Raw genomic sequence first — 17,357 nt, forward strand, 5'->3', positions numbered from 1 at the left:
TTTAAAGCTCTGCTGCAATTTAGTCTTAAAGTTGTACTTTTAGCGGAAAATAGTGACTCACTGTCACTGAACTCAGCACTCTGGAGGCTGAGGCCAGGATTAGCTCAAGGTCTTCTCTGCTACATAGTAAATTTGAGGCCAACTTGATCTGTATAGGATATTGCTTTTTTTTTTTTTTTTTTTTTTTTAAATTAACGTATTTCTGCTTATCGCCCTTTAGTACTATTAACTGATCAGAAACAGGTTCCTTCCTCTGGTCACTGTTTGGGCTGACTTAAGACATCCAGAGTATATTTATAATTTGCTGGGGAACAGAGCCGAGGTGGGGCTTGCCTAGCACACCAGAAATTCTGGGTTCAGTTTCCAGCCCAGCACAAGAGGGAGCATGGTGGCTGTGGACAGCAGGAGAATCAGCACTTTAGGTGACTGGAGTTTGAAGTTAGCATGGGCTTCACTGGGAAACCCAGCCTGAAAACGAAAGAAAAATAGAGACAATGTAAAGAACAGAACAAAAAGACCACAGTGAAGTAAAGTGAGAAATCAAAAGCATTGGCTGTATACCAAATCTTGCAGGACTTCTGGATACCAAACAAAATTGGAGCTACCATGGGCTTCAGGGGACATCTCCTTGAAAGTATAATCTATGGACTTTTCCTTAGTGATGCTGATTGGGAAGACGTTGTTCTTTCTCAAAGCTTAAAACACAAAAAACAAATCCCTGCACTTTTTGTATCTGATGCAACTAGCATTGGTTTCAAACCATACTTGCATCTGTACTAGAATTTCACAATTCCTGAGAACCTTTGTACCTCATTTGCCCTGCAGTCTCAAGGATAACGGCAAGGAAGAGATGCTGCCCGTCCCTGAGCTTTCCCTGATGAAAGTGCAGTTTTAACAGAAATGTGATCAAACAAAGCTGTGGAGATGAATAACCCATTCATCAGGTCTTACACTTCCATTCTCTCTCCTCTGAGAGCTGTGAAGTTTCTGCTAATAATACGATTTTTCAGGAAGCCCGTTAGTTCAATGAAGCCCAGTAGTTAGCGTTGCTAGGTTTAACTTTTGGTGCAATTAGTTAAAGGGTCACAACCCCCCTGTGCTCTGCTAACAGTGTGAGGATTTATTTAATCCACCTTCTATTAATACTTAGGTTTCCCTCTGGTCAAGTTCTTCTCTTCCCCCTTCCCCCATTAAAATCTTCCTATCCTTTAGAAAACATTTAAGCATTCATTAGAAAGCTAGCAAACTGTATCTCAAAATACTGGTTTATAGTCAGTGAATCTCCTTTGGCCTCAATTTCCCCAGTTCTGCCTGGCACTTTCCTTTTTTGGGGTGTTGCAAGGGGTTAATTAGGATTTGTAAAGGGCTTTGAGGAGTAAAGGACAAAGTATTATTGGGGTCTCATGCCCTAAGCCCTGGCCCCATCCTTTCATCCCAGCCAGTGGCACAGGCATCCCCATTCTTATGCACTCCAGGCCTCTAATCCCCTCTTGAATGTGGCAGCTTCCAAGGAAGGGACAAGAGGCCTTAACTAGAAACAAAAATCCAGTGTAATGAGGTGCTACAAGGGTTGAACTTTCAAGATTCATCCCTAACAAAGTGGGAAGGGGAAAACTTAATGCTTCTGTGACTTCCCAATCCAAGGTGGGGATTATGGGAAGTGAAAAGCAGCCTACATATCTGATGAGAGAACAGTTTGAGGACCAAGCTTTGAGTACCAATAAGTCTTTATTTTCCCAGGAAAGAAGGGAAGGGAAAGTCAGCATGTGTTACAAAATGATTATACGATAGGAATATAAGTACCCGGGTACAGGAAAAAAAAAAAAAATCAACCATGAAATAAACACCCCAGTGGTGGGGCCACCAAAGCCCGAGGGGCTCAGTCTCCTGCAGTTCAGGACAGAGAAGGGATCAGGGAAAGGACAGACAAGTACACACTTTCCCCACCCGCCCTCCCCATAAATTCAAGATTTCTCACAAAGCTTTGGTTTCTAGCAGTAAACATGGAGTTACATTCGTCCGTCTCCTAGTAACAATCTTGTGGCCACTTTGACATAAGTTTCTTGCACCGGCATTAAGTTCCTGAGTGACTTGACTTATACATTCATATTCCTTTTCTGGTCTTCAGATGGAAGGCCCCACAATTGCTTCTCTCTACCTAAGGGTTATAGACTAAGTTGGTTTGATCCATCCAAAGGTGAATCACACCAAGAAATGGTCTTGCCAGGGAGAAGCAGCTCACCTGCGAGCCCGGCACTGAGGAGGCTAAGGCAGGAGGATAGCCCAGGATCTGGGGCTAACCTGGGTTACCGAGTGAGACCCTGTCTCAAAACCACCAACCAAAACTCTTGACTGAGTCTGGGAACAAGGGGTGAGTGAGGTTCATGGCTTCTTCAGAATTTTTACGTGGGTCATTCAAGAGTTGTAGAGACATTCCACGAAGGAAATGTATGTAAGTTTTCTTACGAGGGAGAAGAGGGTGGTATGGGAGCTTTCTAAGGTCAGGGAATGCGGTCCAAAACGGGAGATGGGAAGAGAACAGAAGGGGGAACCATGGTTCCAGAGGCTCCCTTTGAGAAGAGGACCCCACCCTTAGGTTTCATGCTGTCTGTCATCTGGTGCAGAACTTTCTGTCAAAGATGCTTTGGCTATTTTTCTCTCAATACAAAAAGTTTTGTAAACAATAAAACCCCAAAACAACATGAAGACCAACACATTATATTTACACATCGAGGCCACCTAGCAATTACCAACTCAGACAGTGAGGTCCTACAAAGGCCAGACGACTACAATAACTAGAGGGGGGCAGCATTTGGGGGAGACAAGGAACCAGGATCAGACACACCCCACCCAATGTGCTCTATTGCATTTGCCCCGTTTCAACACAGTGAGGTAGGTGTGCGGTGATCTCACAGCATGTAAACGAAACCCCCTTTTCTCCTTTAGCTACCAACCATGACACTGCAGCAGGACAGGACCCTTGCCACAGAGGCCCACACTCCTAGAGTCCCTCTGGAAGCCAAGGTTGTGAAAGGCTAAGGATTCGAGTCCTTGTTTCACGTCCCCATCCCTAGACAGCACAGTGTGGGACTAAGGGTGTTGGTCTTAGGCTGCATCCTTACCAGGAGAACCCAGTGGCAGGGTACATCCCAGCACAAATGAGGCCCAAGGTTCAATCCCAGTATCTAAAAACAATCAAACAACAAAAAAACCTCATCCTCATAAATTTGCATTTTAAAAAACCAACACACATACATACATACACACTCACACCCTGCTGTGTATGGCAGACTAATCTGATGAAGGATGGATTTGGGATGGAAAATGACTCTTGTGCCTTTCACCTGGCCCAGCTTTTTGACATCTCTGTACCACCTTTTCCTGTGTAATTTCCAATCTTTTGCCCAAAAAAGTGAGATCAAGTCATGGGTAGCTTAATTAAAACCTAGCCTCCTGTGAGACATTTTAAGGTGGACAGAGGTTTTAAGGACTATATGGCAGAAAAGCCATCTGTAATTGGCAAAAATGAGGTAGTTCAATAGGCTGTGCATTCCAATGGTTGGTCTCCATGGTGATCTAAACAAAAAGTATTCCTGCTGCGCAGACCTGGAGCTGCTTGGACTTATCCCTGAGATTGCTTGTGTACCTGAGAGCACAGTGCAGGAATGAGGGCCTTAAGATTAAAATATACAAAAATACAAACCCATTATTTATATTAAGGAAAAAAAACTAAAACGCACAAGATACGTCATTCGCACACAGACAGTGCAGTTGGCATCCTGGAGGAAGTGGAACCAAGGTGCAGTTACCCAAGGGCGCAAATAAATTAAAATCACATTGGCCCAGGAAGGGCTGGGAGTGAGGGAGCACAGCGGGTCTGCAACTGTCCCCCTGCCCAGCTACCCTCTGCCTGTCATCACAACCCACTGCTGGACACTGTTCCCAGCACCGCACCCCAGGACTGGGTTATGAGTAAGCAAGATGTGGAAAGAAAACCCTTGCCTGGCTCCTGCGAGTCCCTCCCACAGGATGTAGTAGCTGGAGGGTTAAGTTCATTGATGTGGTTTTGCACTTGTTTCACACCCTGTCTGGCAAGGGAAATATCACACAGCCTTCTACAGAAGGACTTTCCTATCCCAGCCACTTTCAAAAGCATGTCGTGTTGGGTTCAAGCCTCAGCTAAGGCATGCAGGTTCCTTCACTTGCATGTAGATAAAGCATGGTTGGAGTTTCCATTGACTCTCCCTTTCCCCCCACCAAGGGAAGACAGGGTGATACTGGGAACCCCGGCCTGAGAAACATGGCAATGCCAGCCACCCGCAACCCACCCCATCCCACTTTCTCCATCCTGCCGATTGATGCCTCCTCCTTGAAACTCCCCAATAACAAAAGAATAGCCCCCACTCCAGGGCCTCAATTCTGGGCTTCTGGGAGCAGGGCAGGGCTGTGGATCTCTTCCTCTTCCTCCCGGAAGTAGGCAGGCTTCCCCTGAGAAGTGGGGGCCTGCTGGACCTTCAGTGGGCATGAGGCCACCATATGGTTGATGCTTTGGCAAAAGTGGCACTTCTTGGGCTGGGGCGGCAGCTTGCATTCCTTGGCATGGTGGTCTAGACCACCACAGTTATAGCACCTGGTATAAGACAGAACAGTAAAGGTGAGAGAAAGATACGGGACGAAGTTTGAAGCCTCCAAAGGTATGACACCCTCATCTACGCCCATCACTACAATCATTTCTCTCCCCTTTATGCCTTTTCTAGATCTATTAGATGACCTTCAGGTTTACATCAACTTCAAAAGATCAAGAGAACAAACGTAGATCGCAAGCGTGAAGGACAGTTTTGAAGGATGGATGAGGCTTCCTCTGCGTCCTCTGCAGGAGCAGTAAGTACTCTTAACCGCCGAGCCATCTCTTCAGCCCTATTTATTTTCATTTGAGACAAGGCTTCACTATATATTCCTGCCTGGCCTTCAACTGGTGGCAGTCCTTTTTTGCCCCTGCCTCCCAAGTCCTGCATTACAAGCACGTACCACCAGACCTGACTAAAGAAAGAATCCCCACCCCACCCCCTTTTTGTGTGACAGGGTTTCACACAGGTTTGGCTGTCCTGGAACTCGCTCTGTAAACCAGGCTGGCCTCCAACTCAGAGATCTACCTGCCTCTGCCTCGGCTAGGATTAAAGGCATGTGCCACCATCACCCAGCTAGGAGGGAATTTTTAAAGCCAAATTATATTACCTCTTTAGAGCTAAGAGGTTTTAAGCCCCATAGCAAAAATGCAGACACTAAACATTGGGCAATCCGGTAAAGGAACAGTAGGTAACAGATACGTACCATCACACCCCATAGCCTTTGCTTCTAAAGTCAGCATGGACAGCCAGTGTCACTCACTCTTAGCAATAGAGGCTAGTCTCAGGGCAGAGTGAGTTGCAAGCCAGCCATGACTGCATTGCCAAAGCTAAAGTTATCTTTGGTAACCCGATTCCAGTGGCACCTGAGTGAACATCAGTCGCAGCAACTTACACAAGCTGCCTGTGGCTCTCACCTGTCGCCTTTAGATCTTCGTTTCTGTGTGTTCTTCCCCTTTGGCCGCCGCTCACTCCCAATACAGAACACGCCACCAGGGCCAGTGACACGGATGGATTCCAGACCCTTGGCAGACTTCTTGAAAGTGAACTCTACCGCCTCACCCTCCTTGAGGCTCCGGAAACCTTCCATGTGCAGCTTACTCTAACGAAGGGAAACACAGATTTTACTGTCTGCTTTCATTACTGTACCATAGAACGAAACTGCAAACCATGTACCTGTCCCTGTAAGGCAGGAAGAAGAGACAGTACTCCCATTTCACAATGAGAAAACTCTGAGCATGGCGGCACATGCCTGTCACCCAACTGTAGGATCCCCGTTAAAAACAGCAAGAAATCAGCTCCATTCTTAGGAAATACACAGGAAAATACTTCAACAGAAACAAAACACACTTAATGCTATATTTACGGTTACTAAGGTGGTATCACTGAGCCATGTGTGGTGGTACAAGGCTGTAATCCCAGCTGGTGGGAGACAGAGGCAGATGGATCTCTGAGGTTGAGGCCAGCCTGACCTATATAGAGGGATGAGTTCCAGGCCAGCTAAGAGTACAGAGTGAGACCCTGTCTCTCTCCACCCCCCCCCCAAACAATCAAACAAACAAAACCCAAACAACAAAAACTGTAGAGATAAGGATACAGTAAAAAGGGTGAAATGTTGAATCAGGGGGAAAATTAAAAGGGAATTTGTCTATTTCTGTAATCTTTAAATTTGAAATCATGAAAATAATTACTGAAAACTGAAGTCAGTTTCGGGGCAAGGACTAAAATGGAATGTCACAAAGAGATTCCAGGAGCGTGTGGAGAAGCCAATAGGTGACTATCTCTGGCTGTCCTGGAACTCCCTCTGTAGACCAGGCTGGCCCCAAACTCAGATCCACCTGCCTCTGCCCCCCAAGTGCTGGGATGGAAGGCGTGCGCCACCACTAGCCAGCTCAGCATACATCTGAAGGAATGAAATGCCTAACTGCTAAGAAAATGACAAGTCAGCACCATGACACAGCACTAGTCCCAATGTTCAGGAGGAAGACAGGTTCAAGGCCAGCGTGGTCTCAAAACAGAACAACAAAAAACGGAAACAGTCAGACACGATCAGACAGATCTACAGAAAGCTACTGCGTACTTAGGGGAAACTGCACAAACACACCTCTACCCACCCCACAGTCCCAGCACTCAGGAGGCCTCCACAGAGAGCTCCAGCTCAAGACCTGCCTGAGCTACAAACTTTCAAGGCCAGAACACATAGAAGGACACATATTTTAAAAGGTTTATTGGGGAGGCTGGCAAGATGGTTCAGTGGGTAAAGTCAGTTGCTGCCAAGCCTGAAAACTTAAGTTTAGTCTCTAGAGCCCACGAGATGGAAGGACAGACGTGGTCTTCTGACCGCCAAGTGTACACTGTGGCACGTGTGCTGTATACACACAAGGACACACAAATTAGGAAAGTACAAAAGCCACGTTTTTGTTGTTCACGCCACATTTTGGTACCTCATCTGGGTACATTTTTGGATGTATTAATGAAGAAGTGTGGGTTTCTGGATTTTGTCTCACTAAGCCACTCAGACTGGCCTCAAATTCATGATTCTCCTGCCTCAGCCTCCAAAGTGCCGTCACTACACCTGTATTCCATGGCACTGAGTTAGGTTTTTGTTTATTTTTTGACAACTGTGTTGCCCAAACTGCTGCTGCCACAGCCTCTTCAGCAGCTGGGACCACGTGTGCGTGCCCAGCGACCAGAAAAGAGATCACAAATTGTTTGATTTGGAATGAGGATAGTGAACCGAAATAAAGATTTACGTAATAATTTCTCGAAAATACTGCATACCTTACCTGAAACTTGAAAAACACCGATAGGTATAAGCAGTTTGCAAATAGTGCAGCTCCTTTACAAAGGAAGGGACCCTAGTCATCCAAGGAACCCAGAAGCCCTAAGTGCACAGCCGCTGCCTTACCACAGACCGTTGTTTATTAGTGCAGAAGAGAGCACTTCCCAGTTCTTCTCAGAAGCAGAACAGTCTTTACCACAGCGTAAACCAGAATGAGAGATTCAGTGTGTCATTACGTCACCAAGAATGTCACCGTGGGACACGGGACTGGACGGCCATGCTTCTGCTTGTGTAGCAGTCGATGGATCTCACTTCCCCAAAAAGAGAGTCAATGACCTGGGCTTTGTGGTGCAGCAGAGGCCGTGTATCTGAGGCCAGCCTGGTCTACATAGAGTTCCAGACATGGTTAACTAGAGACCCTATTGCAAACACACACACACACACACACACACACACACACACACACACACACACACACACACACACGGTGGGGGTGGAGGGACAAATGAGTTCAGAGAAACAAAAGGGACCACTGTGCATCCAGCCAGGACTGTCAGAGAGCGCTAACCACTTCCACTCGCATTCTAGTTAAAAAAAAAAACCCCCACTATTTATTAGCCGTAAGACACAAATTCCTCAATCATTCTAACCTTTGGGGTTCTTTTTTTGGTTTTGGGGGGGTTGTTTTTCATGACAAGTTTTCTCTGTGTAACCCTGACTGTCCTTGAACTCACAAAGATCCACTTGCCTCTGCTAAAGGTGTGTGTCATCACCACCCGACCTAACTTTTCTTTTAATTTAGGTGATATTAAACAAAACAAAACTTCCATCAAGGGTGTTGGTGAAGAGCACAGGCTTGGGCACCATATCCATCCTCCATGCTCATAAATGTGAGCTCATCAATTAGGCCTTAAAATTCTTCAGAAATATAGATAAGCACTGGTTTTCTCCTTCCTTCTTTTTCTTTCTTTCTTTCCTTTCCTTTTTTTTTTTTTTTTATTTTGAGGCAGGGTCCTACTATGTAGCCTTGGCTGGCCTAGAACTCACTATGTAGACCAGACTACTTTGAACTCAGAGATCTGCTTTTTTTAAGCAGTGTTTATCCAGCTAGGTAGTCCAGGCTGGCCTTGAACTGGAGATCTTTCACCTCAGTCTCCTGAATGCTAGAATAACAGATATAGGCCCACAGTAGACATCTTAAAGCAAGCAAAACGTTTCGACCTAAACAGACCGTTAAGTCCAGATTCTGATGGGCATGGACCTACTAAGCTTGCAATAAATACTTTAAGATTATTTGTAATTGTTGCATCACAGAAATATTCCAGATACATTCTCTCACTTCTTATAAAGGGGGCTTGGGACTAAACCAAGGCCCTACACATGCTAAGCACACTCACGCAGGTCCTCCCTAGTGTTTCACATCCACAGGAACACCCAGGGTGTGGTGGCTTCCTACCCCACTGCCTCAATTTGATGTGGGCAGAGGGGGAAACCTTAGAAGGAAATAAAAGTAATACAGTGTTCAAAAGGACCCACCTCTCTGCCCCAACTGCACAGAAACCACCCTAACCCCAAGAGGAGCTAGCTAGTGAGGTCCTGGAGGGCCAGACCTCCCAGGCTATTCCTGCCTAGGCTGGGTCCCGCTGTGATCCAGCAGATAACGGGTTAAGAACCGAGTCTAGGAGCCTGTTCCCTCCTTGCTCATTTGTAGAATGGAGTCTATACTGATTTTATGGTGATGATGTGAGGTTTTACACATGAAAAGTAGTTAACACTTCACCGGCCATGTAAAATCCTGAGGGAGGACCAATTATCTTCCTTTCAGGCTGGATGGAGACAGGGTACCAGTAAGAGCCAAGTGCTGGGATGCTCAGATTAACTCTGCTTTTATTACTAACCATTCCTGGGAACTCAAAAAAAAAAAAAAAAAAAAAAAAAAAAAAAAAAAAAACCCAGCCCCTCTCTGAGGTCCAGTTTACTGAGAGCGACACCCTCCCTCTCCCCCCCACTCCTACGACTTGTGAGACCAAGGGGGACGGTATAAATGGGTGAGGCAATGAGACTCGCTAACCCCCCAGCCCTTGCACTGCCAGCGATCTGCTGAAGACCGCCCCAGCAAGCACCTCACCAGAAAGGCTAGGCAGGATTTAAAGTGGTGGTCTCCAGGGGTGGCTGCCCATCCCCTCCCCCACGCCTTTCTAAAACATAGTTTGAATTCTTCCCTTATCAGATAGGTAATCAGTGTGCAGCCCCACCAACCCAGACTCCCAGGGCCAGCATCTAAAAGGAGCCTGAAAATTCTTCCACCACCCCCCAACCACACACAAAGCAGGGCCCCGCCCCTCTCCCCATCCCCTCCAAAAAGAAAAGGCCCTGGGGGGGGGAGGGGCATGGCCTGAGCTCCCCCAATAGAGCCCAGCCCCAGGGAACAAAGGGTTGACACTGGTTGGTTCTGGTGGTCGGATTCCTGGAGTTCCAAGGCACAGATCCCCCTAGGACGGCTCTCTCCCACCCTCCCCCACATCCAAAGCGGACCAGTTCCTTCCTTCCTTCCTCTACAGTATGGTCAGGGTGAGAGGAATGGCTGAAGAGCCTCTTCCCCAGTCCGACCCCAGGAAGGGGAAGTTTGCTAGTCAGCTAACAGCCATCTTCTCTCCCCCGCTACGCTCCCTGTACCTTCAGGATGGACTAATAGAGGATGCCTACCCTAGGAAGCCTTCTGTCAAGTCCTTCCCGCAGCTGATAAATATTGCAACGGGAAGGCGGCGGCGGGGGGGCAGGAATCCCATTTTCCTTTTCCAACCTGTTGAAGTGAGTCAGGTGGACACCCGGGCTCGGGCCACTGCAGGGGGGGGGGGGGTGACACAGTTACCGCGTTTCCTCCCTGGTGCCGCTCCTGAGTTACAGCACTTCCTGGCTTCTGCTTCTTTCTTTGGACGAATCCCCTCCCGCTCCCACATCAAATACCCCACCCCAGCATCGACACCTGACTAAACCCACATATACTGCGTCATCTAAGAAATGTGGACCGAAAATAAGCAGAGGTCGGGATTCCGTGATGACTGTCGCGCCTCTTCCAGCCTGCACACAGCATTTCACTCTTTCTTTCTTTGTGGGAGAATTTCATCGTACTCCACAGGGTTGACCAGGACCCAAGCTAGGCCTTCTCTCTTCTCCAGCACCCTGGGGACATTCCAATTTTGAGTGACCAATTCTGGGTTTAGTAGCCAAAATGCCTATCAATGTTTACTTTAGACAGCAGGGTGCCCAACACTGCTATCAAACCCACGTGGCGCTACAACCAGAAGGTTCATAAATGCCTTGAAGGTTAGGGATGTCCTTTAGAGGAGAAATCGGAGCAGAAACCCTAACGAAGTGAGGAGACTAGCCAAGTATATATGTGGGAGAGCCAGGCAGAGGGGGTGTCCTGGACAGGAGCTCCCAATCGGAGCTTCAGATTAAAAAGAAGCACCTTGATCACAGTATCAAGAAGGGACAAGTGTCGGGCTGACTGCACGAGCCTGGTTTTTCCAGCCAGCAAGATCGAATAAGGCAAGCCGACCATGACTTTTCCTAGACACACTCTTCAACTCCTAAATAATACTTTTTAATTTTAGAGATCCGACACTCTGGTGTCACAGCTTTACCCAAGCCTCATTGCTAGAGGCCCAGAGCTTGGTATCACAAATGTCCCCAGCCTAAGGTCAACTGCCATTCCCCTCTGCTCAGTGGCCCAGGCCAGATGCTCCTCCGCAGCTCTCCACCAGGGGGTGCATCAGCCTATGTGAGGCTCTGAGCCGAGGGGACTTGTGGCAGCCCTGACACCTCAGCTCCTCAAGGTGGTTTTCTTGGTCCTTTCCATCCTCTAAGAAGCTGGAGTTGCAAGGACACGGGGCTTTCTTCCCATCCAACCCAGATCCTAGGCCATGAACAAGGAGTGCAGGGTGGGAATGGGAATGAAGAGCTCCCTGGAGTTTATGCCAAAACCATAGAAATAGCCACCGTACTGGTTTCTAACAGCAACAAGAAATCATGCTTAAAAGGTATGTACAATTATGAATGTTTTCTGCTTCAACTTCCAACCTCCCCGACTTGGACTACACAGGTTTGCTGCTCTTCATGCAGGTGGTGATTTCTCAAAAAAAGAAAAAAGAAAAAGAAAAAAGAAAGAAAGAAATCATATATGAAAGGTTTTTTTGTTTTGTTTTTTTCGAGACAGGGTTTCTCTGTGTAGTTTTGGTGCCTGTCCTGGATCTCACTCTGTAGACCAGGCTGGCCTAGAACTCAGAGATCCGCCTGGGTCTGCCTCCCAAGTGCTGAGATTAGAGGCGTGCGCCACTGCCACCCGGCCATATATGAAGTTTAAAACTGTCTGATTAGGAATGTCTGAGCAATGGTTGTGCACTATACCCTGGACCAAGTGACTGAAAACCACTGATATGGTACAGGTTCACAAGGCAGAAGTTTACCATATTGGAAGCATTGCTTGGGATGGTGGCAAAGCATTACCCAGGACGTTCTCTGGAAGCATGCCTCATCAGAAAGAGGCCAAATATTTCAAAAATGCCAAAATAACACATGGACTTTTTATACCAACTTTACAAAAAAAAATGTATTTTTAAGCCACCTTTTCCTACCGACATAGGAATAACAGGTAGTGTCCTGGTTTTGAACTTAATGAAGCCAAAGTTTGGGGGTTCGGAGTTGTGAGCTGTCAACATGTACCCCACAAATACTCACAGCACAATCTAAGGTGCCGGGCCATATCCTAATCAACCCAGAAAGAAAGCAGCTTCACCTACAGCCTTTCCTGTCTCCTCTGGAAGACAGAGCTTCCACTCCTGATCCTCCAAGGTACTCAAGACACTGACACCTCCATCCCATGGTTTTCCTTCCCATATTCGTTCATTTAGATCAAGAATGTACTACTATGAAAATCACCCAGACTGTCAAGTTCTTCTCTTGAAAGGATATTCTCATTGGGAATGCAGTGTAATAAACCAAGAAGGCAAGATCCTATACACATCCCGCAAGCCAGCTGTCTGAACCTAGACCCTCGGGTTATTCAGGTATGTTCTGAAGTCCAAGCCATTGTGGCTCAACCAGTTTTAGCTTCAATTTTTGTCCAAACCCAACTTAGTTCTTTATAGTCTTTGCCTGTAAGCCAAAAAGCCAATAAAAACTCATCTGGGCTAGATGGTGGTCGTGCACACCTATAATTCCAACACTGGAGATATAGAGGTAGGAGGATCAGGCCAGCCTGGGCTACAAAAGAGCCTACCTTAAAAACATAAAACTATGTTCTGAGGAGCTGCTGAAAACCAATACATTTGTACTTCCCACTTTCTACAAATCTTGGTGACCTCCATTTTGAGCCACAGGAAACCAGAGTTAAACCCCAAACTTCAGGTGCTCAGCAGCTCCTAACAATGATGACTATCTTGCTGTTTCTCAGTTCGAAGTGATTCTGCCTCCCAAGGGACACTGGACAAGATATGGTGACGTTTGGTTTTTATAACTCATCAATTCCAGACATAGATTTCAAGATCTAAAAAGACCTATAACTGAACCCAATGGGCATTAGAGAAAGCTGAGATATTCCCTCACCCTCAGCCTTCTCTCGTACTGGGAACAGAAAGAAGGGTATGCAAATCAGACATGAGAGAGGCCAAAGCAAAGGAATGTCACCCAACTGTAGGTCAACTTGGCTAAGGTGACTTCCTGGCCTAGCTGTGGATTGGCACAAGGACCGTCTTTAACAGGGTGTTGGGAACCTTGTCAACCCATTCCTGGATCCCGTCCCTTACCATGGGTGACAAACGTTATCTAGAGAAGTTCTTCCCTTCCACACCAACCTACCCCATCGCCAGAACAGAAAGTTCCATTAAAGACTTCTTACCCTCTCTACCTCATGAACACTCTCCTTCTGAGTAAACACGTTTTAGAGATTAAGTATCTACAACATTCCTCCGGCAAGAGATAACTGGGGTCACCAGCCTAAATGTTGCCTGAGTGGGGACCAGCTCGAGCACCAGCAGCAGGCTGTGGTAAACCACCAATTACAGGGTCGGGAGTGCCAGCCAGGAGCCTTGGCTTTTAATCCCAATATCCAGGAGGCAGAGGCAGCCTGGTCTACAGAGCAAATTCCAGGCCAGCCAGTTAGACAGTCAAAAAAAGAAAGAAAATAGAAAACCAAACACAGAAAAACTGCCAATTTGGGCTGGTGGACATAGATCTCCAGGCTGGTCTGTACTGACAGTCAGTGCTTTCCTCCAGTGACACCCTGGCTTTCCAACTGCTATGAAGCCCAAGACTAAGTCTGAGGCACAGCTCGACCAATCTGAACCTCAGCTCAGAGGGTACATTCTCCTTAGTGTCTCCCTACTTAGCCTTTGGAAGGAGTCAAGAAAGCTTTGTACCTACTTTATATCCCAGCCTCCCAAAATTGGGAAAGCTGTCCAGCCCATCTCCAGACCAGGAGAGATTTTAATCTCTGTGATCAGATAAATGGAAGGGAAGGGGAGGCTTGCCACCCGCTGAGGAGGGCCATTCAAAGTTGGTTCCTGTAATAAAGTGATTTAATAGATCTAAAGAGGCCAATTCCCTTCTCTCTCACAATTACTTCCTGTGGGTTATCATTCACATATGTAAATGAGATGGGGGGTACAAAGCCACCATCCAGAAACCAGCAGTCTGGTGGTAGTGATGGGGAGGGGGGGGTAGGTTTAAGTAAGTAGCTAAGGGTACTGACTACAGCAGGTCCCTTAAACACATGTTCCAGAAGCCCAGTGACCCTAATACACTAACAGCAAAGAGCTGGTCCCCAAATTCCTTCAACCCAAATCTACCTAGTTTCACCTCCTCAACCTCCTGACTGGAGGGCAGTGTTCAGTCTTCACAGCAGCCTCCAGCCTCCAACCAGCCGATCCAGCATCTCCTTCCCCACCCCTCCCCCTCAAGAACGCCATCCCTCAGGCTCCAACTCTTAATCCCCACATCCTCCTTTCCCCTCCCCCACAGCTCCTAAAGCTAACCTCCCTGGAGTAACCCCTCCCTGCCCGGACCGGGTGTCAAGCTCCAGGGCCAGGGATTAGCAATTTCTCCTTTCCCGGTCCAGCCTTAACCAGCAAATGAAGAGGGAACCTCCTTCCCATCGAGGCCCGCCCGGGGACCACTTGAATGCCCGTAGGATGTTGAGAGGGAAAGGCATGTTAGAGGGAAACCTGGGGTCTCTACTCCCTTCCTTGTTTAGGGTTAGGAATGTTAGGGACAGCAATCAATGACTGTCTGGGGCCATAAATGCCAAGCGGAGGAGAATAGGGCCAGAGGCCAGCCTCCTTGCACCGCCTGGCCCCTCGACACTGAATTTCACTCCCCACTGCGTTCCTCTTCTTTAACTGAGAACTTGGGATTGCTCGGACCCAAGTCTCCTAGACTGGCCCAGCCAGGAATGGAGGAGGCCTGGGCTCTTACGGTTTTCCTTCCTGGCAAGACCTGGTGGACAGCAGAGGAGCCGGCCGGTCCTGAACTGTAACCAGCCCTCTAGGGGAGCTTTTCGGCCCACACATTGATCCTTCCGGGATCTGCCAAACTTACACTGGCCACAGGACCTGGCTTTTTGGGTGGTCACCTGACTGCGGTCTGCACTTAAAACAGGAGAAGAACCTGACTTCACAGGTTCATGCCCATAGGTAGGGTGGCAAATTCCCCACACCCTCCTGCCCTGGAAACTGCATTCAGACCTTCAGGACTCAAGGCACTAGCGCCCGGCTCAGGCCCTGCATGTGCTTCCCTGGTCGGCCTGCTCGCCCTCCCCCACCGGCAAGCACAATACAACCTTAGTTTCTGCCACATGGGGTCACCTCCCTGCCCCCTGCTCCCTTCCCAGGGGAAAGAGGTAATAGACACGTGGTAAGCCGGAGGGGTTCCCGGAAGGGGGCGGGGAGGGGTGCTGGTAATCAGTGATGCCTCCTCCTTGCTCCACCGTAGTTACTCGAAACTCAAAATTGGGGTGTCCCGGCAGAGATAGGGACGCACAATGAGGGTCCTTTATCTCCTCCAATCCAACAGGGGCGGCCATCCGCCAAGCCCGTACACACAACTCCCAGGCTTCCTATTTTTCTAGCAAAGTTACCAGAATCAGTCTCACCTGGTGCACAAAGACGTCCACCGGGGGGTCGAGCGCGACCCCGGCGCGGGCGGTCATGGACAGGAAGCCGAACCCCATGCGCACGTTGAACCACTTACAGATGCCGGCCCCGTGCAGCAGCTGCGGCTCCTCTGCCGCCCGGGCCGCGTCAGCCGGCGCCTCCTCGGGCGCCTTCTCCGCTGCCTTGGCGCAGCCACCTGGAGACAGGGAGGGCCAGGTGATCAGCTGGGGGCAAAGCCATCGCAGGGCCCTCTTGGGGGACCCGTCTGGGAGATCTCGGCGTTGAGCCCCCCGGATAGACACCCAGGAGGAAGCAGCTACCCAACAGCTGGGAAAAAGAAACCTGTCCTGGCTGCCTTCCCAAGGTTACACCGAGGATGCTGATGCCCCGAAAGTTTTGCTTGTCTTCCCACAACATGTTGCCCGTGCACACGCGGCGGGACAGGCCCCTCCTCTTCTCTCCCTCCGCCCCCATAGGCTCGGCGCACAAGCCACTGGAACACCAGGGTTCCCTGCTCCAGAGATGGCCCCAAGAAGCAGGAGGGCCGCAGGGACTTGGGGATCCCGCGGGCAAGTCCGTGGGACACTTTCCCACCTCCCTTCCATTTAGCTCTTGGGCGCCCTGCCCCCGAAGGTGTGCCCGCTGAATCGCAAGCTCGAACCTGCAAACTGCTGGTTGGACACCGAGCCCATGGTCGTCGGCTGAGCCCGTGGCCCCGGGCCCCAGGTCGGGCGGCTGCTGGCCCCAGAGAAGTCCGGAGGCAAAGGGGTGGTTCGGAGAAGAGGCTGCTACATCTTCCCCCGCACAATAGCGGTGGGAGGGCCCACGGCTTTTCAAAGGCTCCCAAATTCTAAAAGACAATGACCCAACCCCCCGCGGGCAGCCCCCTCCCCTCCCCTCTCTCCTTACCCCTCCCTTTCCCTCCGGCTCTGGCTCCAGCCCTCCCCCACTGCTCTGGTCTCTGACACCTCTGGGGTGTCCCTTCCCAGAACCTTGAGACTTGACACCCCCTCCATATACGCATATCTGGGGGATGGGGGTCTTTTGCCCTAGAAGTCTTGAGTCCCCCAGAATTTGGGATCCTGCACTTTGAGGACTCAGTGCGGATACCCAAAGCAGACACAGGTGGGGGAACTGGGGGGGGGGGGTAGTTTTATAACCACGTGACTACACACACACACACACACACACACACACACACACACACACACACATACATACACCCCACCCCCACCCCCCGGGCAGATAATTATACATTCCAGAGAGTTGGGGGAGGGAGGTGTGAGCCTGGTGGCGCTGTCCAATCAGAAACACAAACCACCTGTCAAGGGAGAAATGGATGAGCCCTCCCCCTCCCCCAGCCCCTCAGCGCCCCTCCCCCCCTTCCCCCTCAGGCCTCCGAGCTGACCCGGCTGCTTGGCGCTGACCCGCTCTCACCCCCCACCCCCGTGTGCTTAGATAGACCTGGAGTTCTGGACACTAGGAAGCCAGGATGGGGTGCAGGGAAGCGGCTGGAGACCCCCACAGAGCTGATCTGTCTTAACCTAGGGGCCGCCTCTCAAACTCGGCCTGCCTCTAACTACAACTAGATGTCTCCATCTCCAAGTCGCAACATCAGTTTCTGGGTTTGTCCCAATCAGAAACAAGCTCCTAATTGGTTCTGTGCAAAGAATCCTTTGCTTCCTTCCAAGCCTGCATCTAAAGTTGGTCCCAGGTAGAGAGCTTCCTGGGAGAGCATGGGGGAACCCTGAAGGGTGCCCTCTATGATAGCTGCCTTCTCATCCTGTCCGCCGCGTCCCG

At 49.3% G+C, this 17,357-nt stretch overlaps 1 protein-coding gene across 1 annotated transcript; it reads right to left on the minus strand.

Annotated features, from left to right (window-relative positions):
- Nucleotides 1-1,712: 1,712 nt before the first annotated feature.
- Nucleotides 1,713-16,863, minus strand: Lin28a (lin-28 RNA binding posttranscriptional regulator A). Its single transcript, XM_006975638.4, has 4 exons — nucleotides 16,219-16,863; nucleotides 15,557-15,753; nucleotides 5,543-5,727; nucleotides 1,713-4,630 (listed from the first exon to the last, which is right to left on the minus strand). The coding sequence occupies exons 1-4, from the start codon at nucleotides 16,247-16,249 to the stop codon at nucleotides 4,414-4,416; spliced, it is 630 nt and encodes a 209-aa protein (XP_006975700.1). The 5' UTR covers nucleotides 16,250-16,863; the 3' UTR covers nucleotides 1,713-4,413.
- Between the last annotated feature and the right edge of the window lie 494 nt (nucleotides 16,864-17,357).

This window comes from Peromyscus maniculatus, chromosome 2 (assembly GCF_049852395.1).
Source record: "Peromyscus maniculatus bairdii isolate BWxNUB_F1_BW_parent chromosome 2, HU_Pman_BW_mat_3.1, whole genome shotgun sequence".
Classification (NCBI taxonomy): Eukaryota; Metazoa; Chordata; class Mammalia; order Rodentia; family Cricetidae; genus Peromyscus; species Peromyscus maniculatus.